Raw genomic sequence first — 25,973 nt, forward strand, 5'->3', positions numbered from 1 at the left:
TATCTATAGTAAATCTACATACAATATACATGTTAATATAGATATTCTTTATTCAAAATCAGGTTTGTTTTCGCAAAAACATTTGCTCTTACAACTATGTTTTCTGTCATGCATAGCTACAGAATATGTTCAATGAAGTATAAAATACAAAACTTATTGGAGAACTTAAGTTATCTGGGGAATTAAATTTCAAATAAATATACTTATAAAAAATAATGTCAGTTCAATATTTTAAATTTTGACATCTTACGTTCTGAGCAGTATGGTCCTCGATATCCATTAAAACATTGACACCTCCCCTGATTATCACAGAGTCCATGTCCAAAACAGTCACTCTCACAACTAGATCCCATAGAGTCTGTCAAATTAAAATATATCTTTTTATACTCAATGTGGGTATTTTTTTTTGTAGATTTAACCCAATTTTGATAGATCCTAATTTGTCTTACCAATGGTCGTCCTAGAGACACCTATTTCCTGCGGTTGATCCCGATCATTGTATATTGTAATGTACCACTTGCCCTTCTCCATCAACTGTACTAGTGCTGTCTGCTTGTCAGGTAATGATCGTTTATACTGGAAAAATTACATGTACAAAACTCAGTTTGTGACTATCATATTTTCAGCCATGAAGACAATTTTGACAGCCCTGTATTTATACAGTCCAGCCTCATAAATATGGACGCTCGTGTTCCAGGGCAAATTGTCCAGATTAATTAAGCATCTGGATAACTGAAACATACTTGGTATGTATAAATATAAATTGTTCCCGATAAATTTCATCCGTATGGTGAAGCATCTGATTTATTGGAATTCGGATTAACAAGGCTCTGCTGTAAAACTACAGTTTATCATTTTTAAATGCACATTTAATCGCAGTTAACTTTCCAACTAAAAAAATTTATAGGCTTCAAATACTCACCCTGTTTCTCATTGTTTGAGCTGAAGGGTCTTTAATGGTACTCCCATCATACACCTGGTAAAAATCAAACTGAGCAATGGTCGGAGGGAAGTTCCGTCTGCCGTAGATCGCCAGGCGAGCACTGCTTGGAATGGTGAAATCAAACTTGACAAACTTGGAATCTTTTTGATTGAAGTATGTCTGCCACAGGGTTAAAGGAGGAATTGTTGTATAGGTGGGTCTACTACCGTCTAGATAGAAGGGGGTCTGGGTGAACTTTAAAACTGTAAGAACAGGTGGGAAAATACAGATTAGGCCATAATGTCTCTAGTTATATAAAGGTTTACATAAAACTGGATTACAGTAATCTATGTTTCAAAGTTATTGCTGTAAAACTTTGTTTTTTGTGACAAAATTTTATGAGAATCATTAAATGCTTTTGATAGCTTTCTACCTTTGAGTACTTTTAGTACTTTAATTAACTATATACATACCTGTGTGGTTTAAGGCACCAGGTACTTCCTCTTTTTTCTCCTTTTTCTCAAATGTCAAATGAGCTGGAAGTAAATCAAAATCATAACTATAGCAAAGGTAGAAGGCTTGTCTTTATAAATTAATAATTATGACAAGACTGCTAGATGACAAGATTTTATGACATGGAATCGAGAGAGGACTTATTAATATCTGTCATGCAAGATTCACACTTTCAACAATTCTGCACTCTGTTTGAACAGGGAGTGCATCAAATTTATTGAATTGCTACTTTGTAAAAAACAGACTGCATGGATATTGATGTAGAACACTGCATCCTCATAGCAAAGCTCAGAGAAAAATGCAAGACTTTAAGTTAATGTATTGATCGATTTTCTGTTTGTCGAGACCTCGTGATAATTTAATATTTTGTTACCCTTGGACAGAGCCAACAAGAAGCCCTGTATTAATATGCTTTTAAATATATCATTCTACAATTTATGGTCTGTCTTACTCCCATTTATCTCGTAAATTTTCAATTCAAATTACATTTTCAATCAAAATAATTCAGTAGTACAATAAATATTGGTCCGTGGAGAATGTTGTTTGATGGGTCATGTGACACTCTGATCCTACGTCTACTGACGATTCCTGACAATTGCGGCACAATTCCTGGTAAACAATAGATTCTCTCGGCTTGTCTGACAGTGTTCATCGGTCACCGATGGCAAACGGCACCATCGGGACCGAGCTGAGGAAATCATCTTGTTGCTTCTTCCCAAGAGAAGAAATAATTGGAAGAAGTTGAAAAACACTTGTTGATGAAGGAACAGTAAAGCTTCAATCAATGGTGGAATTAAAGGCCCCATGTTGTTTTTAGTCAAGTAAAACCTATCTTAATACATGTACTCTGATCTGACCAAAATGTTTTTGAAAGAAAAGTTTATGTAGTAAATGGGTCTTAATACTGCCAAAAAAAGATCTTTCTTTTTATCTTTAAAATGTCTTCTCATTGATATTTTTGCTGTTTAATTTGCCTGCATTTTTTAAACTGTTTTACCTGACCTCTTACTCAGGAACTTGTAACTTCATAAGATCATACTTATTCAAAAGTGATATATCATTAATGACTTGAGAACAAAGTATCTGCCAGGAGCAGACTAAAATCCTCAAGATGTGAGAAATTTTAAATTTTGCTAGATTTTAAAGTAAGTAAATTTGCCAATATTACAGTGGCATGTCATCTAAATGGATGTGAAATAAAACTTCATATAGGGGCTTGGTTAATATATTGCATTAATGCCTATTTTAAAGATACATCTCTACATAATAACTAGTTGGTGACAATAACCAAAAAGATGTTACAAAAAGCTAGTTCGTTTTTATATAGTCTTTATAATATTTAACAGCAGACCATTCAAACTGATAGAGAACTCGAATAATTTTTTCTTTTTTACATACTTTACATATTTATCAAATACATTTTGTACAAGTCTTCTCTGAATTGACACAGTAAGTTTGTTTTTGCTTTAAATGAAATGAGTTTCAATGCAAAATAATACATAAAATTATAACTATTTTTTTTTGTTTCAAAATTTCAAAACACACAAAAGGACAATATATGTGATTATAAATTCAAGCACATAGTACCCTGTGGTTTCAAGGAATGCAAAATTTTCCTTATCTATTTCTACCAGGGCCACATAAAAAAGTAATTACCCGGTATTTTGAATTGAACATACCTGCAAAATATGTCGTGGCAGCCAGAAGTCCCACACAAATAATGACTAGAATTAAGGCAGCCCATTTCCAGCTCCACCTCTTTAACTTCTTTTTCATGTAGTGGGGAGTATTGCCAAACTTTGTGTAGCCGCAGTCATGAGAACGGGGTGGTGATGTCATATTGGCGGGGTATCCACACTGACCATGCGGGAGAAAGGCCTGCCTGTAAAGGACAAGTCCAGAAAAGTTTAATCACGCAGTCCTCAATTAATCAAGTCAGAGAGTATTGTATCAGAGTCTCTAGACTCTACTGTCAAGTGTCAACCATCAGAAATAAACTGTTCAATCTCGGAGGTGACCAAACTGTGACAGCTGATCAGCCTTTGATTCTCCACGGTAAAAAACTTGTCACTCAAAGTCTAATACGCTACTGGAAATTTCACATCTTTTTAATCCTCCATCAAATGTTTTGGGAACAATTTGGATCAAAACATTTTCTATGCAAATTAGTAAAACACCTTTTCGTCTAAACAAAAAATATGATGTCCTCAGGAGCTATTAAAAGCAGAGTTATTAGTATAAAAATGCCGTTTCACAGCTCTCGTTTTGTGGTCAGAATTGGCAATATTGGATTTTGTTCGTGTGCATGCTCTACAGACATCTGCATTAGTGACATCATCATCAATTGTTTCGACTGTGAAAAAGCATTTGAAAGCAGTAATTACTGAAGAAGCTTGATTGCGCTTTAACAGAAAAACTAATGTCCATAGTTATATTCCCCCATTAAAGCATCCTATTTGAGGTATGCATTGTCTGACTTAATAGTTTCACTATTGTTAATTGTTCAGTAAGTGATTACAGTTTGCTGTCCATTTGCTGGAAGTAGTCTTCTCTAAACAATGCTGCCACCTTTTGTCTATGTGAGGAGTTTTGTCTCTGTTTAAGTGAGATGTAATCAATTTCAAAATTCCACCAAAACAAAACAAAAGTAACAGAACTTAATTGTAATTTGTGTATTTCCAGCAGTACTAATCAATTGAGAGTTACATAGACAAGCATTTTATTGACAAAACTATCGATATACGGGCAAAACAGCTCCGCTGTAACGGAACTCGGCCTGTGTATCATGACAAAATACTGCGGAATCTTTGTTACAATGCTAAAGAGAGAAATTGAGTCTTGATACAACATGCAAATACAGAGACATTAATGTAACAATGTTAATTGATTTCCTGAACATTTCAATGAAACTTCAATAAAAGCCTGACAACAGTAAGGTTTTAACTGCACCAGCATCACAATAATGAGAACATCTGACCATTTACAGCACTCAGTGAAAGCCATTTCTGGTGCCACATCAATAACAACAGAACATTACAACAGAGAAATACCAACAAAAAAATAAATGTATCGGGGAGAGAATGAATTGAATGTGTTTAGGATTAAAAGGAATCTCTGAGATTTCTGATGGTGATTTTCTGTCCCTTATTTACATAACAGAAACGATACCATTAATTCCGTCTAATTGGACACTCTTTGTTCATACTTCCAACCAGAGACCAAAAAGCCATGAATAAATCTAGGTCTGAAATTAAATACAAGAAAAATGAACTGTCAGATTCTACAATTACGAAGACAAAAAGTCTGCAATATTGTGGCACCAATCAAAGTGTCCAATCTTTGTGAAACAACCACAAAATGCAATGAAATCAGCAAACTCTGGTCTCCTGTACATTTTGGCCCCGTTAAATGAATTCATAAAAAGCCTGAGGATTATCTGAGAGTTCATTGGATAGAATATCTTCTCACAGGTTTTACAAACTGCAGAATTTGAGTACCCCTGGGAGATTGGAATCAAATTTTAAATGATAACTGCTGAATGATAAGAGAAGAAAGGAAATAAGGGCGGATTAATAGGGAAGCAAATGCTCCACTCTGAATACATAAGAGCTGTGTAATTGACTGATGCACTTTCCTCATCCAATGACTAAAGCCTGCAGGCAAGTGCTATTGCCGCTCTATACCCAGAAACCATATACTGCTCCTACATCCCAAAGGGCAAACCAATCCCGGTATAACAAACTAATTGAAGGGGACATCACTCTAGTAAACATTTTATGGTAACACTATACTCCTACTCTAAAGAAACACTCTGTACCAAATAAAATTAAATAATTAAAAGGGACATCACTCTAGCCTACATTTTATTAATTCCTATTTACTGAAACTCTACCTCTTATTTGCAAATGACAGATTCTGCACCAGAGACTAGCTTCTGTGTAGGCAATATAAGCTGTCAGGTTTAACCTTACATGGAGGCATCTAAATGCTCTAAATTTAAGGCACATCTATTTTAGGGTAGAATCTTGTCTCCTCTGATGGCAGTGAACTGACATTCGACACATAATAGTAAATTATTTTTATAGGCGTCAGGGTATAATCCGATTATCTCCCAGCATCCCCTGTAATACATACAGTATGGTCACGAAATCTTACAGTGGAGAACTTAATAAATATGAAAATATCAAACAAAACACTTAGAAGATTGAATTATCTTGTCTGTGTAACAACAAAGTTCTGCCTGCTGTCACATATAATGTCTCTCTTCCTTGTCTCCGTAACCTCTAATGGTTCTTATCAGAGTTCAAAATCTCCTTTTATTTGCGTTATGATTCACTCTGTAACATTACAGAAAAGGAGAATACTTTATAAGGATAACGATCACAGAATGTGAGTGGGTCACACAACATCTCTGTAAGAAATGCATTCTCCAGCCACTACCGGTACATATTAACTATCCTGATGTTTGTCACTTATAGCACTTATAAAACGGTACCAATGTTATAGCAGACTGTAGTTTACATTAAATGAATATAAAGAAAACTTGTAAACTAACCAATTGAAAATGTAAAAAATGTTGGTTGTACAGTTGGTAATTCAAAAATTTTTTTAAAAATTTGATCATTTCTGTTAGTGCAATTTCAATTTTGCAAGTGTCATTCACTGATCTGAATAAAAAATAATTTACATGTTGTAAATTTAAACCAACCCTACAAATTCTACCAAATTCAGACATATAACTAAAATTCTTAACAATACGGTACATAAGTAAGGGGGGGGGGTGCTGGGGGGGGGGGGGTAATAGAGGGGATTCCTACCTCTCTGAATTGTGATGCTCCCCATTAAGGAAGTGACTGGGGACTGTGTTGGAACACTGTGGTCTGATGGGTTGTGGACTGACTAGCTCTCCTGACCTTGACATTGGCACTGACCCTGACCTTGGCACTGTGCGTGGAAACCGAGGTTGTCCATCTGCAATAAACAAATCATAGAATGAATCTATAACATTTAAAATAAATTATCAGCTACATATGTGTGTATGAACCATTTCACTTTTTTGTATATGAATATCCAATAAATTTATTGTTTAGAATCACTTTTGACTGAATAGTTTTCTTTTAAGTAAATTATATTCAAGAATGCGGATAATAGTTTGGTACTGCAATTTAATTTTACCTGTTATTCATTCAATACTTAGTATACATACCTGGAATGAAGACATTGCCTGAGGCAGTCTGCTCCAAATAATGGGGTTCAAAATCACTCTCCTCCCCAGAATAAACACAAGGTCGCACCTGATGATAATGTTCACTATCTGAGCACGAGTGTCCTCTATGATAGGGGTTCTCAGTGTCTGAGTAATGTCCCCTTACATTGTGATGATTGTGCAATAATGCAGTGTTTGAGTCCACAAAATGTCCGCGACATTGACACATGTCAGCGTCCGAGTAGGTTCCTCGATATGACGGCCCCATACATCTGTTGAGCCTCTGTGGCACTGTTGTTTGATGTGGAATGTCTTCTATGGGTGGTGGTGGTGGAGGGGGGTTGAAACAGGGTGGTAGACCCCCTGGTGCTGTAGCTGAAAAGATTCAAATGTTGTTTTAAAGCCATTTGGCATAACAAAAAAATATTATGAGACTCTTGATATTTATAATTAAATTAACATTGTCTCATAAAAAAATAAAATATAGATTTTCCAGCAAAGAAAAAAAAAAATATCAAAGTAACAATGAAATATTAATTTCACAAAACATTGATATGCGCAATATTAACAAAGGTGTTCAGAGTCTTCGAATCTAATAACAGGAACCACTGACCAAGGAACTTTGTGGACAGCATGTCCAAATTGTCCAAACTGTCACTGTTCAGCAAGTGTGTGGAAGAAAACATTTTTTGGGATCTGATGATATTTACTCTGTAACCAGAACTAATACCAATCACAGAAACGGTCCCAAGTTCAGCTATCCCAGATCAATCCATCAACATGTAAATCCCGATAACCAATCAAAAGTCCCCTACACAATCTATCCCATCATCCCACTGCTTGACATCTTTCAATACCAACTCTTCACTGGACCTCTATATAAAAGCTTTTGCCACTGGAGCCAACCAGGATAGAAAATTAACTAAAGCAAGGACCGGACTTGATAGACACACATCTTTAAATGAGCCAGTCAAGACACTGTTTGAATACTTTTTGTAAATTTCTGTGAATCTTGACCAGTCATACAATGGATCAGTCTGGCCAACACCAAGTGTATAGTCCCTGCTCCATCAACTGACTGCAGCCAATAAAATATTTCTTTTTGACCAGGGAGATGACTCCCTTATTTGCAATATTTGATGGATACTCCACCATACTTAGTCCTAAGGGACACAAAAATAACTTTTCCAATTTGCCTTGTAGTGCAAACAAAGAGATGAGTTGTTAGAAATGGCTGCTGTTCAAGGAAAGCTGACATTTTCTTCTTATTTATGGAAATCAACATGTCTGTTTCCCAAATCAATAAAACCTACTCACACTTTCACCAATTTCCAAGACCCTGTGTGTGGGTAGAGGTCAGTAACTTCACTGCTATCAAAATTTATTTCTTTGTTTTCCCCTTTATTTTACACTATAGTAATTGGTTTAGACAGTAAAATTAGTTAAAATATAAAAAGTAAAATCTTCAACAAAGGTTTAATAAATGACTGTTAAAGTATCTTCTATTGCTTTCTTAATGCCAAGTTCAAAAACAGCATCTCACTTTAGACTGATGAAATGTCACATTTGTGATATTGTAATACATCTATCAAGAGTAATATTAAACAGAATACATATACCTATCAAAGATCGGCTGTCATATGTGATACAAAGCAATACTTTTGTCTGATTGGCTGTCAAAATTGGAGACAACAAATCCTGGTTTATGATTGGTCAGACAGTCTGGACTGTCCAAGTTTTGACAGCCACTTCTGATAAGACAGATCCATCAAGCCTGTTCTGCCAGGCTTGACGACTAGGGTCTCGCTGCTGGTCTTTGCTTGACGACTAGGGTCTCGCTGCTGGTCTTTATCATCAGTTTCACACCTCATCAATCAACCCAGTTGTCAATACTTGTAATAAGGTTTCATATCAACAGATATATATCAATGAAATTATACAGTGGTTGGGACCATAACAAAATTACCCTAATTATGTCAGAGGTGTATGAACTTCTACAATTGGGATAAGCCTGGCACCAATATTTTCCTGGCTGAGTAGTACATTATTTCTGGGACTACTACATTTTCTTTAACCTCCTTGTAGCAATGTTTGCATGTTTTAAGTCATTCTGTCAGTGTTGGGTTTTCTCTAAATGGGCAACTCAAACTAATAACTGGGGAGCGTGGCTTGGACTACTATTTCCCTTTCCATGTTTTTAAAACAGGCACAAGGCTTGATGATGAGGGAATGTCATGCAAATTTTCTACCACTCTGGACTAGCCTTTTGGGAGCTCTCAAGGAAAGTCTTTGCCGGCAGTGAGTCTATCAGACACTAACTCTATCAAACCCATACTAAAGTAAGACTGTTAGGATCATATTTCATAGCAATATTAAAACAATTCCTAAAATATTGACAATAGAGGATACTTGTTAACTTCTCCCTTAACATGTGACAAATAATATTTGTTTTACTTCGTGCATTTCATCAAGTTTTATCAACCTTTTAGTTTAGAGCATATGTCATTAGTCTATATATTACACAGTGATTGGGAAGGGCTTGCACCATGTGCCATAGTCACATCAAAGTGAAAATTGGCACATTAAATCAACCATTGGCGGCACCAAAGTGGGCATTCAATTTTTAGCGATGTTAGTTTGAAATATTTTGCGTATAACTTTCTTACTTGTTTTACTTTCGTTTTAAATGCAGTCATGTGTCATTTTAATACAACAAATCTCATTGGTTAAAACCCATTAAAATCTGCTTCCTATTATATGAAGCCTCAATGCGTTATTGATCCAAAAATACGGGTAAATTATATTGTGTGCGTGTTCCTTTAAATGTGCTGCACTGCATATGAGATTTGGTTAATAAAAAACGTTTTCTTTCGTACTCCATATTTGTTTGTCATTTTGTTATTTCTTATAAATGGCTCTGGTGGCACATTCATTTTCAAAATGGCCCATTAAAAAATTTTGACATTTAAGCCATAGTCCCATTGACCTTCATGGCCTTCCCAATCACTGATTACATGCTGTCCAAAAATCTGTTACCTGCATGATGGAATTTATTTTGGCCATGCGGTGAGTGAACATGGTGATTTTGGTTGTCGGGGTCAGAGTCTGATCTGGATACAACTTCATTTCGCATAGAATGCATATTGTCCATTTCATTGGATGAAATTGAGCACTGTGACCCCTGATGATTGACACTAAGGGAGGCGTGTTTTGTGGACACGGAGAGATTCTGTTCCGATTCTTCCCCCTCGGAACCCTCTCGGTATGTGTAGAAGCGAGGGGTTTTGTTGTTATTTTTGGAACACATCATGTGAACCTTTTGGTCCATGGCTGTTAGCTCAACATGCTCTTCAGGGGTTAGACCTTTATAAACAGAGAAAGCAAACTAAAAAACAGCAAGGAAACAAAACAAAAATAAAAATTCATCATCATTATCATCAAACTGTATTAGTTCTGTTGGGATAAAGAGATGAACAATTATAAAATGAAAAGATGTCTCTACTTTTAATCTTTGAATGTCAAAAGAGCAGGATGAAAATGACAATGATGATGTTAAAAAAAAGATTGAAAATGAACAAATGGATCACATAAAAAAAAACATGCAAGCAAAACAAAGGTTAAACAAATAGAGTTGTCTTTCTTTGGTCTTAGCAAAATCTCTCTGCGTGTCTTGAGAGATTGTATTGCAGAAACTTATTCATTTAGCATTATTTTTTTTTCTTCTAAAAACTTAAATATCATGACCTAATGCTATAATAAAACAGGGACATAATTGTACAACATGTTTTCCATTCTCAATTCTTTGTACTCAAAGCTGCAGCAGATAATTTACTAATTTGTAATTAAACACTAGTGACTAAGTAGTTAGAGCTATGCTACTAGTAATTAATTACATGGACTTATGCTGCCATTGAAAATAGAGACCCTGAAATGAGATTGGAAGAGTTCTCTCAGATTGCAGCATTCCCCACAGACTGTGTCAACACAGAGAGACAATAGAACTAACAATGGCTATCTGAGTGGGGAATATGGAATACGTTATCATTCCATCTCTCTGGACAATCCAATCTCAGCACCGATGATGTCGCCAACAGTATCTGATGTTGCTGGCATTCAAAAATCTGCTCTAGGACAATACCCACAATGCACCTCTGTATTGTATCCCAGGACATCCATCATATGTTATCAGAATCCTCTAGTCCATTAAAATCTACTTAACAAAAATCCTTGAAAGTTTTCAATGTAAATCGCAAAAACATCTATTGGTTGAAATATCATCTCAAAATATTATATTTATTGGTTGAAAAACAATTTCTTTTACCCAGTATCTACAGGCTATAACTGTATTATACTCAGTGACTCGCTACTGAATTTGTTTCATCAGCTGTTGAAGATAAAATGTCTTACACTACTAACTAATAAACCCTCTAAACAAAAATTGTATGATATTATCTACTCATTTTATAAATAATTTGTGTGAGTTTATGCCAAAACCTAGAATGAATATTAACCAATTTTCTTCATGGCTTTCCCGAAATATGTTTTCTTGATGCAAAATCAATGTCACATTGCTTCAATAGATACAAAGATTAGAGTGAAATTGCCAGCAGCTTGTTGTTCCTGAAAACACGGTCTATTACTGCTTTATCAGTATACTCCTAAATGTTCCTTTCTAAATTCATCTTAAATGCTTTCTCCTCTCAACTCCAACATCAGAGGCAGAATCAATACAGCCCCAATGAATTCTTAATGTGCGTGTTTACCATTTTATACAGAAAGGTTTATTGTTTTTAATTGTGACCATCATTGGAGCGTAAATCTTTATAAATGATATACCAATGTCATTACTGATAACACAAGTCTGCAGACATTAACCAAAGCTCACCAGCTCCCAACAATAGAGCTTATCACTCAGAAAGAAAACGGTCCTAATTACGTGAAAATGGTGATAGCCATATCAGAATTTCAAACTTTGCTATCACCTCAGTTCATCTTTGTAACACCCATGATAATTGCTTGGAGCATCCTTTGGAAAAGAAGGGAAGATCTTTAACTGTTATCATCCTAATAGGGCTGTGTCACTAAAAACAACTTGATCAAATTCTGAAATGTTGTAAATTATCGCTGCAGAGAAAAGATAAAAAAAAAGAACTTTTATTGTGGAGTTCTTTAATACCGGTACAAAGTTCAAACTCAGTGACACAAGGTCAAAAGGTGAATGGCTTACAAAAATGTCACAAAATTGGATACATAGTTATCATAAAGGTTTAACTCCATAAGAATTTTTTTTAAGATTTCCAATACCGGTAAAAGAAATAAAAATTACTTATCTTCCAATAACTCATCATTTTAGATCTTGTACAATATTTTAAAGTAATGAATAAAAGGTGAAATCCACCTGGAAGCATAAGGTCAATGTAGATTTACAGTTCATATGAAGACTTGATGGTGTACCTGCCAATATCTACTGAATCGACTATGATGGTTGTATATGTCGAAGATGATGTGTCCATAACCCCTAAATTTTCTGGATCCCCTGATTATGAGCACACCTGATACGGGCCATAAAAAACCTATCATCTAATCCCTGCTTCATGTATACAGAAGATATACAGGTCAGGTGTATAAACAAGCCAGGTATCTTGGTGTAGTTATATTGGCAGCCTCCAGCCATTAATCTTCCCCTGATCATGTCCCTCCACAAACAGGGAGGGGGGAGGTTGGCGGGCGCAACATAAACACTGACCAAAGCAAATTCCAGTCATACTTCTACAAAAGTTAATTCACGTTACTGCAGGAGACCTCTAAATGCCATCCACTGAAGACAAGAAGTTAACCTTTATACTAATCTATGGATTCATTTTCAAATTCATTTCATATTATTTGTGTTTATAAAATACCAATAAAATGGCATGTTGTTTTTTTTCTATGGGCATGAATAATAAATATAGCAAGTTTCACTTACAGATTATAAAAGAAATTTTTAATTCAATTGAACAACAATTCCAGAATATAGCAGCACAATCAAATTAGGCTTCACCGTAGTTTATGGGCCTGTAAGACCATTAGAATGGCTGACACATCTAAAATTTCCCAATTCAAATCTCAATCATAAGACATTTCTATTTCATCAGAAATAGGGACATTTGATTGCTGGCAATAATCTCAAAATCACATTTGTTCTGGTTCTGTGAGCCCAATTACTCCAGCAATCAATAACACAGGTTTTAAATCAAGGTGAAGAACTTAAAGCATCACAGAATGATGTGTATCTAAGTTATAATCAACTTATTTGAAATAGATTAACAACCTAAAAGTAAAGTACCACAGTCAATTATAAAAGGGGGTTTAACACCACAGAAGAGCCAGAAATTACAGCTATAGTTGTCCAAACTGACACAAGTGGATGCCAGAACTCATTGCAACATTTTCAAGACATGAAAATGACATTTCCTGCATCCCTGAACTTCCATAATCAAACCAGTTTTATGATGGCAGAAAATTGACTATGGTCAATAAAAAGCTAGTACTGACCATCAAAAGACCTTCTGAATTGTCAGAATCTCTCACTAACTTACACACTCCAACCATTAAACAGCCACTCTCAGGTCAGCTGACAGACAAGCTTTTCTGATTTTACTGGTCCAGCAATCATAGAAACTGCAGCTCTTGGAAATCATAAAAGTCAAACATCATTGAAAGGCAGGCACGACAGAGCACAGACTCTATCCATTAAAACACTTCCTTCTTTCTCTGCAATTTGACAATGACGAAATATGCTCACTTAAAGTTCTTACTATTCAGATCGGCATGACCTAAATGTACAGAGGTGACCCTAACTTTGTATAGGCACATGTCTAAGATGTTTGTTATGTCTACACACAATGACTTCCTTGTGAAACACTTACCTAACCCATTGAGCTTTTTGTCCTGGTGTGCGACCTTCACCTCCTCGTAAGGACGTAAATTGTCATCAGAATGGAATTCTTCATCTGATGAACAACTGCCTGGACTACTATTCATGCGATTGTCCTTCAGACATCTTTTTCTCTGTGACTGACCTTGACCTTTTGGTCTATAATTATAATTACTGTCCATCACAGGGCCTGTTTGTGCCTGCATTTATAAGGAGCTGTGTATTCCTTCAACTCTCACAAGTCAATCAAGTCATTCTGGGTGTTACTCCATCTGTAAGTAGATAAAGATGATGAAAATCAAAGAGTCTTATGATTTATTGTATGTGATTTTTAACCTCATAAAACAAAATAAAAAATAATTAAACTGCATGTGCAGTAATATTTTTGTGATATGATGGCCAGTCAGTATGACAGTATTGTTTTCTGTTGTTTACAGCTCACATACAGATGATGGGAGCCCACACACCACCAACAAAAACACCACTAACTGCAGGTTTACATTTAATAAGAAACATTACACTTCTAAGGTGAAAAGTGCAGATTTTCAGATAGCTGTATTCTGATAAAGATTGAAGCATGGTGATCTAACAAAACATAGGTTACTAAAATACCAATCAAACAGCAATGAATTAACAGATAACTAATGCCCTATATCCTCAGCAAACATCAAGCCAAGTCAAGCGTTATTTCTCTGACCGATTCACCAGATCCTTGATTTTGAGTTGAAGTACAAATTCATTACTATAATTGATCAATGCTTTTCCATCAGCTACTGGTTTAACCAGTCTTTAGTCAATAAGTTCAACAATACAGAAAGGCAGATTGGGCCTTACACACAAGTTTTGTCCACGTACGATTCAATTACAACAAGCACTGGTTAGACATCTATGTTCCATTGGAATCTTTGTATCAGAGAAAAAATACTCACTGAAAAAAGGAGACCAATTTACATAGCTCGACGACTGACCAAATCAATATCTACAAAGATTACATGAAATACAATCACTTTTGCCTTTCAGGATAAAATTACTAAATTCCCTGTGGCCTTCTGCAAACTGCAAACTTAGGTTTTCTACATATAAGACCATGCAAGTCCATCAAATTAAATATGACTTCTTGTCAGCAGTTACTCCATAAAGTAAGATACAAAGAGAAATACTGCAGTTGGATTAAGCTATGATATTGTTTTTTTCTACAAAGCCCCCCCCCCTTTCCCCCAATTCATTTTACTCTTATCATGCAGTTAATAAAAACATTTAAATTGGACCAATTGGCATTATGCTAATAATTTTGTTTTTCAATGTTCTATAACTAATATTTCTTATTTCACCATGTTTACAACCCTAACCTACTTAAGAGCAGCAAGGCCCTCGTCATCTCTCTCTTCACGGTATTTCATGAAGATGCTTCATCTATACAGTGTATACACTTGATTTTTGTTTGACAATTAATTAAATACAAAATCTTGAAGAAAAAAAAATCCAATTATTTTCAGATAATTCAAAGTTAAGCTGGAAAAAAGAAAAGATAAACCAACCTGGACTAGCAATATGACATTACTATTAAACAAAGAAACTGCTAATTTCCTTGATTGCAGTCAGAGACCATGCTCACATCCTGAATGATCTTTAACAAAGTATTGGACTGTACCTCTGGCCTGAATTAATGTCAACCTTGTAATTAATTATACTGACATACTCCCCTCATCAAACGACTTCAGCCCATGCTGTGTGTGTGTGGTACTGTCTTACCCCACAATGCTTACACTGACCAACTGCCAGTCTATAATTAATGCAGGTCTGCATTATACCTAGTATTTACAGGAAAATACTTTCTTGTTTATAAATTTAGCTGAAGCTTCATCCATCAATGGTTTCAGTAGTCTATGATCTTCACTGGTTCCATATGGGTTCTATCTTGGGTCATTAAGTGAACCTGACTTTAAACACTGTGTTTGTTTGGATGAGCAGGCGAAATCAAATCGCCCTGGAGTCATTTGTCCAACTGAGGCAATGAATGATGCTAAAAGTCTGTTAAACTGGAGAAATATTAGAATTATAAATGTTATGACAACAACCGAGTGATAAATGGCTAGACATAATCTAATGATGAAAACATACAAGAAAATGTTTATAAATACACAGGCTCTGTAGCCATTTATCTCCCAATGTGTCATAACTTTCTCAAACATAAGAAATTTGCTGTTTCAGTTACAACTAGAGCAAGGGAAAACTTTTTTTTCAGTAGTTTATGATTCATTTATGCTACATGGTTTACAAGCTACTTGCTAACTCAAAGTGACAAATTATTGACCAATCAAAACCCCTGAGACATCTCATCAATTGGAAGTGGACGTTGTATGGTGTACAATGAATTCAGGTTTGGTAACATCAGATGTCCCCTAGGACCTTGTGTTTGACATGGACCAGTCAATCATTTTCCTGTTCTGTTCCAATTACCTCTGGAGGATAATAATTTTAGAGATGCCAGAACAATACCCTGCAAAATTCTGGGATTCAATCAACTTTCATTTTCATCACTGTCCATCACTGGGCTTAGAGGTTTGCCAGATAAATGTGCAAATGCTGTTTGGGGGCTGTAACAGAGAAACATTATTTACATTTTCTGTTGCTCCATCACTTTGTCTGTTTTTGTCTGCTATGCTTGTCAGAGTTCTGTCTCATTTCTATCATGAAGTACATCATTTCTTCAGAAGTAATCTCACTGCTCCAAGGAAAGGAAAAAAAATCAATGAGAGAGCAATCCATTTACTTATCTTTCTGTATTCCACTTTATTTCAATTCCAGTGAATGAAGCAAACTCTTCTCAGAACATGTCAATGCAAGACTTTTATCCTAGAAAAATGACTTTCCAGTTGAAGGAAGGTTTGGATTGTTCTACAAATAATTATTTGGCACTTTTTTTTTTTCCTAGAGAAGTTTGATGTCGTCTATGAGCTTCTACAAAACTGAGGTAATCTGTGTATATATAGAGAGATCTCTACAGTCTTCAAAGTTAATAGCGTCTAAATAATAGAATTTTTTTTTATTTCAGTTGAACAGTTGTATTTTTATGTTTATTAGAAAAAAGATTTTTCAATGATACATTAATATCAGGTGGATCTTGAACTTAAACTGACCACAAATCTGTTTATTATATTTTACATATCTAACCCCACTGGACATTTTCTGTTTTTCTCTGGGGTATCCTTTTCCATTGAGGGAACTTTTCTCAGGGAGATTGAATAAACATATAACACATGTTATACAAACCCTCCTTCTGCAGAAAGCAGTGCAATGGCCAGAATTATCACAAAGATCTGTCCCGACACACACAAGGGCCTTGTCTGGAGGAGTTATCCCCCCTGTCTGTTCCCCGATAGTCATCACAACATGACAGACCTCTGAGGTGACAGAGATTTTATATGACATGAACAAGGACACCAGTGACTGGTTACAGATGTGGGGGGTTTGTATTAAACACACACTCAGGATCTATGATAAATGTTTACAGAGAAGCAAAATTAAGAAATATCCATCAAAGATAGCCTTCACTTTAATGAACTGCTCATGGTTAACGAGTACTGATGTGAAACCTGAATTTCTCATTATCCATGATTATCACTTTACCTATCTGAGAAAAGGAATAGCTACAACAATTTCATTTTTTTTATTTTCCAAAGGAGAAGAAAGGATTTCATAATCAATCCTAAACTTTATGAACATCTAGATAATTGAGTCTGACTATACAATGTCAGTTAAAACACAGTTTAACTTGCATCTATGTGAAAATTCTACACTGCAATAGCAATCTTGAAGTCAATATCATAAAAGAATTTCACAAAGTATTGCGTAGATAATGAAGCATTTTTAACAACTTAAAGATACCACATCTTGCAACAAAAAGAACATAAAAGACCATGGATTCCAGACCTCTGGAGTATAAGCGTCTACAAATGCCGTCAGAATGGAGATTTTCTCTCCCTTCTGCTTGGAGACCACCTATCAATAAAGCTACTATATAGTACCTATATCCCAGCTTAATGAGCTCTAAAATCAATGTGCCACACTATAGCTGCTGGAAAATTGAGCAATCATTTGTTATAGAAGAAGCTCCATTTACCAGCATTTCCCATAAGCCTTGGAACTTTTATTCAGCTTTACGGGAACTTTGCATTCAAGACATTTTAAGTCTATACGGCAAATGAGCAGTAAATTCACTACAAAGAGAACACTAATGTATATTTGAAAAGTGATAAGTAAATTCACTATAATGCTTTTCTGGGGGGAAGTGATGCAGAAATAATGCATTTACCAGGGATATTTAATAAAAGATAATAAACCCAGCAGCAAATTAGATTAATGCTGTGTATTTATGTTGTTTATAGGTGACATTAATTTGGTAAAGAACTCAAGTCTCTGCTGCAAATTTAAAGTACATTTGAATACTTGGTAAGGAAGCAGACATGCTCTGAAGTGAACATACTCTGGAGACTTTGGGTGATAATGGGAAGTGATTCCTCCATCATCACGAACAAACCCCTCCAGGTCTGCATTTTCAAGTTCCTAATGCAGGGATATTACAACTGATGACAGAGGTATAAGCCTAAAAGTCAAATGCCTCCAGAACTTTGGCAAAGTAAAATTTTTCCTGTAAAATCCCTGTCTCATATATCAGACCTGATTTCATGCTAGAACAGCTAACAATATTTCATAGCATTGTTCTAATCAGAAACCCTAAGCCTGTTAGATCTGACAATTTCTGAGGATTTATAGTCTAGAAATTCTTCCATGTTTTTGCCTATTAACTGTTATCAATACATCTTAGGTCAATATTACACACATAAAGCTGCAGGAAATCCTGGAAATTTATTTGTTCTCTTCTTCCATTATTTCCCCTGCATCATGTGGAAGAAATATTTGTCCCACCACAAAACCAGAAACTGAAAGTCACTCTGCCCGAAGTGTTATATGTGAACAGAGCCTTGTTACATGTGAATAAAGACTTGGCCTGGCCTATATACTTACCATGTGATTTAGTCATTAGTTAGCCTGATTTCAGACAATCTTAGCTAGGATGACATGAGGTCCAGCTGTTTAAAATAGAGGAGATCTACAATTTTCTCTGGAGCCCTGCTGATCTAACTCCACTAATCACTGATATTGTGTATCATTTCCTGGTTCCTAGCTGCTAAAATTTCCTTTCCAGTTCCTGAGAAACACTCAAAGGAAACTCTCACTTGATCTTGTATAGGAATACTTGAGAATGGATTTAAGAATCTCCAATCAAAGTTTTTTTTAGACAACTAGATAAATCACTGTATATTCTCACCATTAGATAAAGCTTTTCATGCAAGACCTCTACTGTGCATTTAAAGGAAGATAACATTTCTCTGGAAGTCAAAGATTGACACATGAAAATTAGCACACAAGTTTTAAATTAAGCTATCTAATACCGTATCAAGGTACACTGAGTAGAACATTCAGGCAGATAAAAGTAGATCTATTGTAAGAATTTCCTCTGACTTGCAGCACAATGCACAAAGATTACTATAATGCCATAAAATCAATGTGGATTCAGAATGCTTAAATACTACTAATATCATCCTGCAGGGAAGAGTTCATTTTTCTCATCACCAATCTAAATTAGTACCGGTACATGTATACTACACAGTGAATAAGATTTATAAACTTGAAAAATTTCAAAGTTTTTTTGTCCAACTTCATGTGATAAATTTGGAACTTAAAAAAGAATTAAAGAATAAATTTATTTATTAATACATGTACAAAGAAAAGCACCTCAAGCCTGAGATGTGAGTGTGGGAAAACAGCTGATATTACTATAATTCACACAAATTACCTTCTTCTTGCCGGAATCCTTGGGATTAAAATTCACATTGCTTTAGAAAAGTTTCCAAAATAGAATCACTTAAGATCCAAGTTATACTTTAATTTGTTCCACTCTTCATCAAGAATTAGAAAAACAACACCATGTACTGATGTATGAAAAAATATTAAGTTCCTTCTCGCAAACATTTCACAAAACACTTGAAAGAGGAGTTTTTCAGGTCGGATGCTTGTTGCTCTTGTTAAACAAGAAAGCTATTGTCTAATCAAGGGGTTTATGTAACAAGATCTACCTTTCAATCTTCAAAGTTCTTAAGTTTCCAATTTATGACCCTTTAAACAGAAACTCAAAATTATACACCAACATTTGTTGTGAGTTATGGAGTAAGATATGTCAGCAGAAACCAGATTGTTGTACACATTTCAGAGTTAAAGAAAAATGAGTTATTTTTTATTACTGACAAATTGGATGCTGGCCAGATGACATGGGGAGAAAGCATGCTGAACTCACATAAACAATATAAATGGAGACTGTAGAAACCACATCCAGAAATACCATATCCATAAAGATTTCATACCACATCAGTCCCCTGTCCACTTTTAGAGAACGGTGCCTCACAGTCCTAGATCCTGGAGCCAGTTCTACTCAGAGAGAGTCTGGCTCCCATTAAGAATCCACACTTTATAGGACCATCACAGAGATTCAGATAGGATCAAATATTGGTCACTTGATTCTTTTACCAATAAATTCTTCATTAAATATCATTTTCCATTGGTACTCAAGGTCTAGATTCTACAGATTTAACGATCAATTTTGCACTGTGTTTACACAAATGTCACCGAAATGTTTCCCATCAAATTCATCATCTTCACACACCAATAAATATTTACTGCTGGTATAAACAAACTTTTCATCAAATCATAATCCAATTTCATCAGTAAACTTTTAAACTTGAAACTCTGACATCTGCAGGTCATTAAACTCCATGGTCCTAACATCTTAAATAACTAATTAATGGAATATGATGGCACACACAATGGTTAATACCTAACAACCAAGATACGATGCTTAGGGTAAAGGTCATCAAGATTAACTTTTTTATATGCATGCTGAGCTAATTTTTATAACATAAAAAGATCTAAGTCCTAATAGCCACCTCTACCACCACCCATCCCCCTCCCTTTAAAAAAGGTGCCAACTCATCAAACACATCAATAAATAGAAATTATCGGTAAAAAAAATTGGGTGTTAGATCAGAAACTAAATGGTATGTATCATTCCATTTGACCACACTTCTATGGACAACAAGTCTACATTTCTGCAGCACCTAAGAGCCCAGACAGAGACTGACCTTTGGTCCATAGAATCCACAAGTTATCAAGGTTAGAGCTATGGCTGATATTTTGTGAAGTTTGACCATTGGTTATTGATTCTGATCTGTCAATATCTACAGCCATGTCCACTGGGATACTACCTCTATAATTAAACACCCTCATCTATCCCTCAATAGAACACATGGTTAGTTTATAGGCAGTTATTTCTTGGTTAGTCAGCAGTTATTTCTTGGTTAGTCAGGCAGTTAGTTGTCAGGCAGTAAAACAACAAATCCTTGACAAATCAAATACTGTTTCTCCACAATTTGAATGATTTAGCACTTGTATTCTAATTTCTAATTACTTCCATAACATTAATCTAGTATTTCATCAATTTCTTTCTTTGAAATCAAATCTCCATTTAGTTCAAATTTTAGAAATTTTATCAAAAGGAAAGTTAATACATCTATACACCTACCAAGAGAGTAATTTTATCTGGAAAAATGTTTGATAGAAGTTGTAAAATATGATCCTGTTAGAGCAATATGTTTCATTTCCATCAAAGAAAATTGACCACCAGAGCTTTGTGTGGGAAGAATACAAAGCAGACGTAACTAAATGAGAACACCCTTTTAATGTTCTATTTAATCTCCGTTTTGTATTTCAATTAGTAACAGAAGTCATACATGGAAAAATAAAAATTATATAAAATTAACTAAGATCAAAAACTCTAATCTTTTTTTTTGAGCTCTCTCTCTCCAACCACACAATGTGTATATTGTTTTGTCTGGGCTTTTTAAGTTTCCTTGGCATTTTTTAGTTTGCAGTTGGATTATTACACACAATTCTTTAACTCCTACAAACTCTAAAAATTCTAACTGGCACAAAATGCCACAGCTAGAGAAAACAAGTTGTTCTGATTTCTTCAGGTGATGTCTTGATACAAACCAAAGTTCAACAGACATCTCTTCACATGTGGAGCAATTTGTTGATGAACTGATAAAGCTAAAGAGGTCTATTATAAACTAGTTCATAAATCTAAAAATTTTGAAGTGCATATGATATTAATTTCCATGCAAATTATTAAAAGAGAAGTTCATAGGGATGTAAATTCTTGGCAACTTCGCCTCTGCATTGAGCATCAGAGAGGGAGATTTTCACACCTGTCTAAAATTTACGATTCTCAAATTCCGCGTCAGTTTGAATTCTTTCTCAATCCTAGTGATCATTCTTAATTTCTTCTGTCTGAATTTCTGGTTCCAATAAAATAAACAAAATTTATATACAAACAGTTGCTATGCGTTTTTTTTGGCACCAAACTATAAACAGTAAGAGTGATTAATTATGTAAGTATAAATAAGAAGCGATACACATACATTCCTAGATTGTATGCACGTGCTGAGCAAGATTTTTTATTTCATTTTAAGTGAATTTTTATCATGAATTGATGGGAGAAAAGATAAAATAGAGCTTGTTAGATCAGCAATTTATCATCCCTGCTGATGGCATTCACTACACCTATAACTACAACTCATCAACCTCATTAAAAAAAATAATACCCTAGTACTTTTCTCTGACGTTCACAACTATAATACTGTCTGCTTAATATTAATATCACAATGTGATCACTATCCAGTCATGGAAATTCCTACATTATGATGTCTTTATCACACTTTCACTCTTTCCTCAACATTCAAAATACTCATGAATTTTCTTTCCTGAATTGACCAATCATTATCTAAGAACATGCTTCAGTCTTGATCCAATATGTTAAAACAATACTAAAAATATTGCCCAGACATAGGTAATTGGGAGGCTGTATTTAATTAGATGATTATTTACATAACAGGTTGGTTCTAGGGTATTTTGACTATTACAAACAAGAGGTGTGACATACCTCACCTTCAATCAAAAGAGAGTGTTTGGTTGGTATTCTTTGATGCTGCAAGTTAACACATTTATCCACATCTGTGTCAATGCAGGTTAATTTGTCTAAATTCACCAATTTGTGTAAAGAGATTACTTTTTCTTTTTGACTGGTGATTGGTATTAATTGGAGATGGATATGAATCTGCATCACTGAACTTTTTACCAGAGCCCAAAATCAACTGTTGCCATTAACTCATTTCATGACTATTTAATAGTCTCCTATCAGAGCAAATTCTGTTTAAAGTTCCATGATAAAAGCCAGACTAAGATTGATTTAGTGGTTCTAGCAGACCTTGGTCTGGTCAGTATCGGAGTGATTTAGTGGTTCCAGCAGACTCTGGCTTGGTCAGTATCTGACCAATTTAGTGATTTAGGGTTCTGGACAATCTACTTTATGACATTTTTATGTCTGGACACTTCCCCCATGACTGGGCCACCTGTTCTCCTTTCTGATATGCATTTTAATCCTGGAATTCAATTAGCTTCTTCTGAACAATCCTCCACAGAACCATAAAGCAGGGATCAGACTGATTAACTGACTGACCACTTCATGGGGTACCAGTTTTACAACCCAACAGGGTACCAATAAAAAGATCCTGGAAGAGAGACCCCATGTTTTCCCAAGCAGCAGGTCAGGCTTACAACAGTCATCAAAGTTAATGTTTTTCCTCAATTGACTGAGCAATAAATATGACATTTCATGAAAAGGAATTCAATTATCTTTTAAACTGTCTCTGAAAGACATGGAATAATAGAGTTACTATGCATGGAAATAAAGGCGGACTGTTGATGACCTTTCTGGCAGAGAGGGCTCTCTATATTGTATTGTTACACCATGAGAACTTTATTGGATTTAATAATTGGATTTTCTTGCCTTCTACAGATTAACTTTAAACCTCCCGAACTTCATAAAACAGATAACCTGGCTGACATGCAGACGACATGATGTTGAAAAACATTCACAAGTAACAAAACTTCTTTTCATAAAGCTTATGAAGTCTTGGGCCAAAATGATTGTGTCAACTGAATAACTTTTTAAAAAAAAAAAAAAAAAAAACCAGATTAGTAACTTTAATATCATATTTCCCATCAGCAGTCTAAAATTAATTTTAAGATAGAATAAATAGTTTTTAAATTTATTTTCCCAGTATTGCTGACATGATAAATTTAAAAGCAAGAACCATTAAACATGCAGGTTAAAGAACTCACCCTGCAATATTTCCCAATACACAAAACATTTATTCCAACACATCAGCTTGTTCATTCATACTCCAAGTTCATGTTTTCGCAAACTCTTTCTAGTTGAAAGTACAATGTTTAACAAACCATGCACTATCAATACAAACTCTCCCCAGTGCAAATTATATAATACTCTTATAGCACTGTTACCAACTATCTGAATGTTTCTCCATTAACAATTATTTCTCAGCTGCAGGTCCCTCAAGATGTGATAAACAAAAACAACCAATCACATCAAGGCAACACTTTTATGACCCTTGACCCCTGCAGAGGGAGTGTGTCTTAAAGGAGTACCACATGGGGAGCATTTATCTTGTAGAATGATTTAGCAATGGATAACATAACATTGATATCACATCAAAGCTTAGCTACATGCTATCATTGTCTAAATCATTTCCTTTCTATAGAAAACATGTATTTAAAACTTGAATTTCACTGATTTTAAATTTTGATTGCCATAATTACCAGATTTTTAAAGTCTCAATCTTTATCAAAGGATCTTGCATCATTTTCATGTCCTCCTTATTTGGAATAGTGGACTTGGTGACACTTTTATTCTTGTGCCTCATTTGAGTTTCTCCATAAAGAACAATCTCCCAAAGACAAACCAGACATTAATTATACCACACTCTTATTAAGGTCTTCCGTTTCCAACGGAAGACCTTCTACTGATTGTGATGATTAAGATTATTCTTTTTTTTTTTTTTTCCTAGACGCCAACTTTGACGCTTCATATCTTCCTCATTTTTAAACAGATTTTGTTCAAATTTTCAGAGCTTTTAGACTTTACAAAACACTGTCAGAATACCGTAATACAATTCGGAAATTACCTTCTGTTCACGAGTTATTCCCCTTTGATTGAATTTTGCATGCCTCCCATTTCCAGACAAAGGCTCAGAAATGGTTATAATTGGAGCACAAAACCCTTTGAAATTGAAAAGAGGAAGCATTGAAGTTGTGCACATCGGTTTTTGTTTTTTGATTTTTGCATTAAAAATGGCGCTAGAGAGGGGTCAAAAGTTAGAACGCGGAAAACAGCAAAAAATTTGACATATTTTCCTTTATATCTTGAATACTAGAAATATTTTGTTAAGACATGTAGAACAAAAGTTGCGCATAATTGCAAGGGCTTTCATATTATACTATTTAAAAGGGGCTGGCCCCTATGATTAGGGATCTTGGGCCCTTAAAAGTTTTTGCTTTATAACTCAAAAACGGTAAATATTTCGATCTGGATCTTGGGAACAAAATTGTTCTTTTACACCTTTTTGATCTAATGAAAATGTTGTTTTGTTCGAGTATACCATGGGTATTGCGTAATACGTATTAGAAAGCAGGCCAGGTAAACAGGTAACGTTTTTCATTCGGCAAGGAAATTAGACCTCTTCATGTGTATAACTTAAACAGACTTGCTATCAATAATATACCCTGCGGTATTTAATGTTAATTTTCTTTTTAATAAGGTTTAAAACGTGGTTTATGGTTCACTATTAAATTATTTATTACAACTAGTCTTTCTTTTCTTCTTTTTTAAATTAGGTTAATAGTGTTCAAAAGCGGAGAATATTAAATCTATCTTTCTACGTTTATTATTACAACAAACTTTGTAAGTGATTTTAAACTGTATGCATTGAATAATTCACGATCATTAGCTGTATGCATATTACGGTCTCCATGTTCAGCTCGATGTTTAGTTATGTAACCCAACGCGCGAATCCCACGCTGTTGATCGAGGTCACCAGTGTACTAGCCACCTGTGACCATAAACAAAGCTAGTATTTGTGATCGCGTATAATGTCAATTTTGTACAAAGAGCTATTAATTAATGGAAAGTTATGTTTTTAATTATATCGAATCAGTAAGATTACTTTACCGATCTTTTATAATCTTAATTCCAAACACTGGTGCATAAAAATCATTTTGAATTTTAATCGCTGTTTTTGTCTGTTCACGCAACAATACATTTAAAAAAAGTATTGCTCTATCCCGTGTTGTTGTATTTTAATTCATCTGCAATTGTAATTGAATGGGGGCTTCGGTAAATAATTGTAATTACTACGCATGCTACGCACATATTATTTTTACCA

At 34.9% G+C, this 25,973-nt stretch overlaps 1 protein-coding gene across 6 annotated transcripts in view; it reads right to left on the reverse strand.

Moving 5' to 3' along the window:
- LOC133179175 (teneurin-m-like) overlaps nt 1–24,070 on the reverse strand; it is a 43,345-nt gene extending 19,275 nt beyond the window's left edge. For 3 of the 6 annotated variants that reach the window (XM_061313963.1, XM_061313961.1, XM_061313962.1), the window contains exons 1-10: nt 23,857–24,070; nt 13,550–13,829; nt 9,678–10,004; nt 6,642–7,016; nt 6,253–6,406; nt 3,115–3,317; nt 1,396–1,458; nt 923–1,185; nt 450–576; nt 251–358 (exon numbers count right to left, since the gene is read on the reverse strand). In XM_061313963.1, coding sequence (XP_061169947.1) covers nt 251–358; nt 450–576; nt 923–1,185; nt 1,396–1,458; nt 3,115–3,317; nt 6,253–6,406; nt 6,642–7,016; nt 9,678–10,004; nt 13,550–13,763 — 1,834 coding nt within the window. In that variant the 5' untranslated portion in view covers nt 13,764–13,829; nt 23,857–24,070. Of the gene's footprint in view, nt 1–250; nt 359–449; nt 577–922; nt 1,186–1,395; nt 1,459–3,114; nt 3,318–6,252; nt 6,407–6,641; nt 7,017–9,677; nt 10,005–13,175; nt 13,291–13,549; nt 13,830–23,856 lie in introns of those variants that run through there. The other 3 variants (XM_061313964.1, XM_061313966.1, XM_061313965.1) reach the window with 3 other exon arrangements.
- Nucleotides 24,071–25,973: the final 1,903 nt, after the last annotated feature.

The sequence above is a fragment of the Saccostrea echinata genome, unplaced genomic scaffold (assembly GCF_033153115.1).
Source record: "Saccostrea echinata isolate AGI-Se365-2 ecotype Australia unplaced genomic scaffold, CSIRO_AGI_Sech_v1 ptg000004l, whole genome shotgun sequence".
Lineage (NCBI taxonomy): Eukaryota > Metazoa > Mollusca > Bivalvia > Ostreida > Ostreidae > Saccostrea > Saccostrea echinata.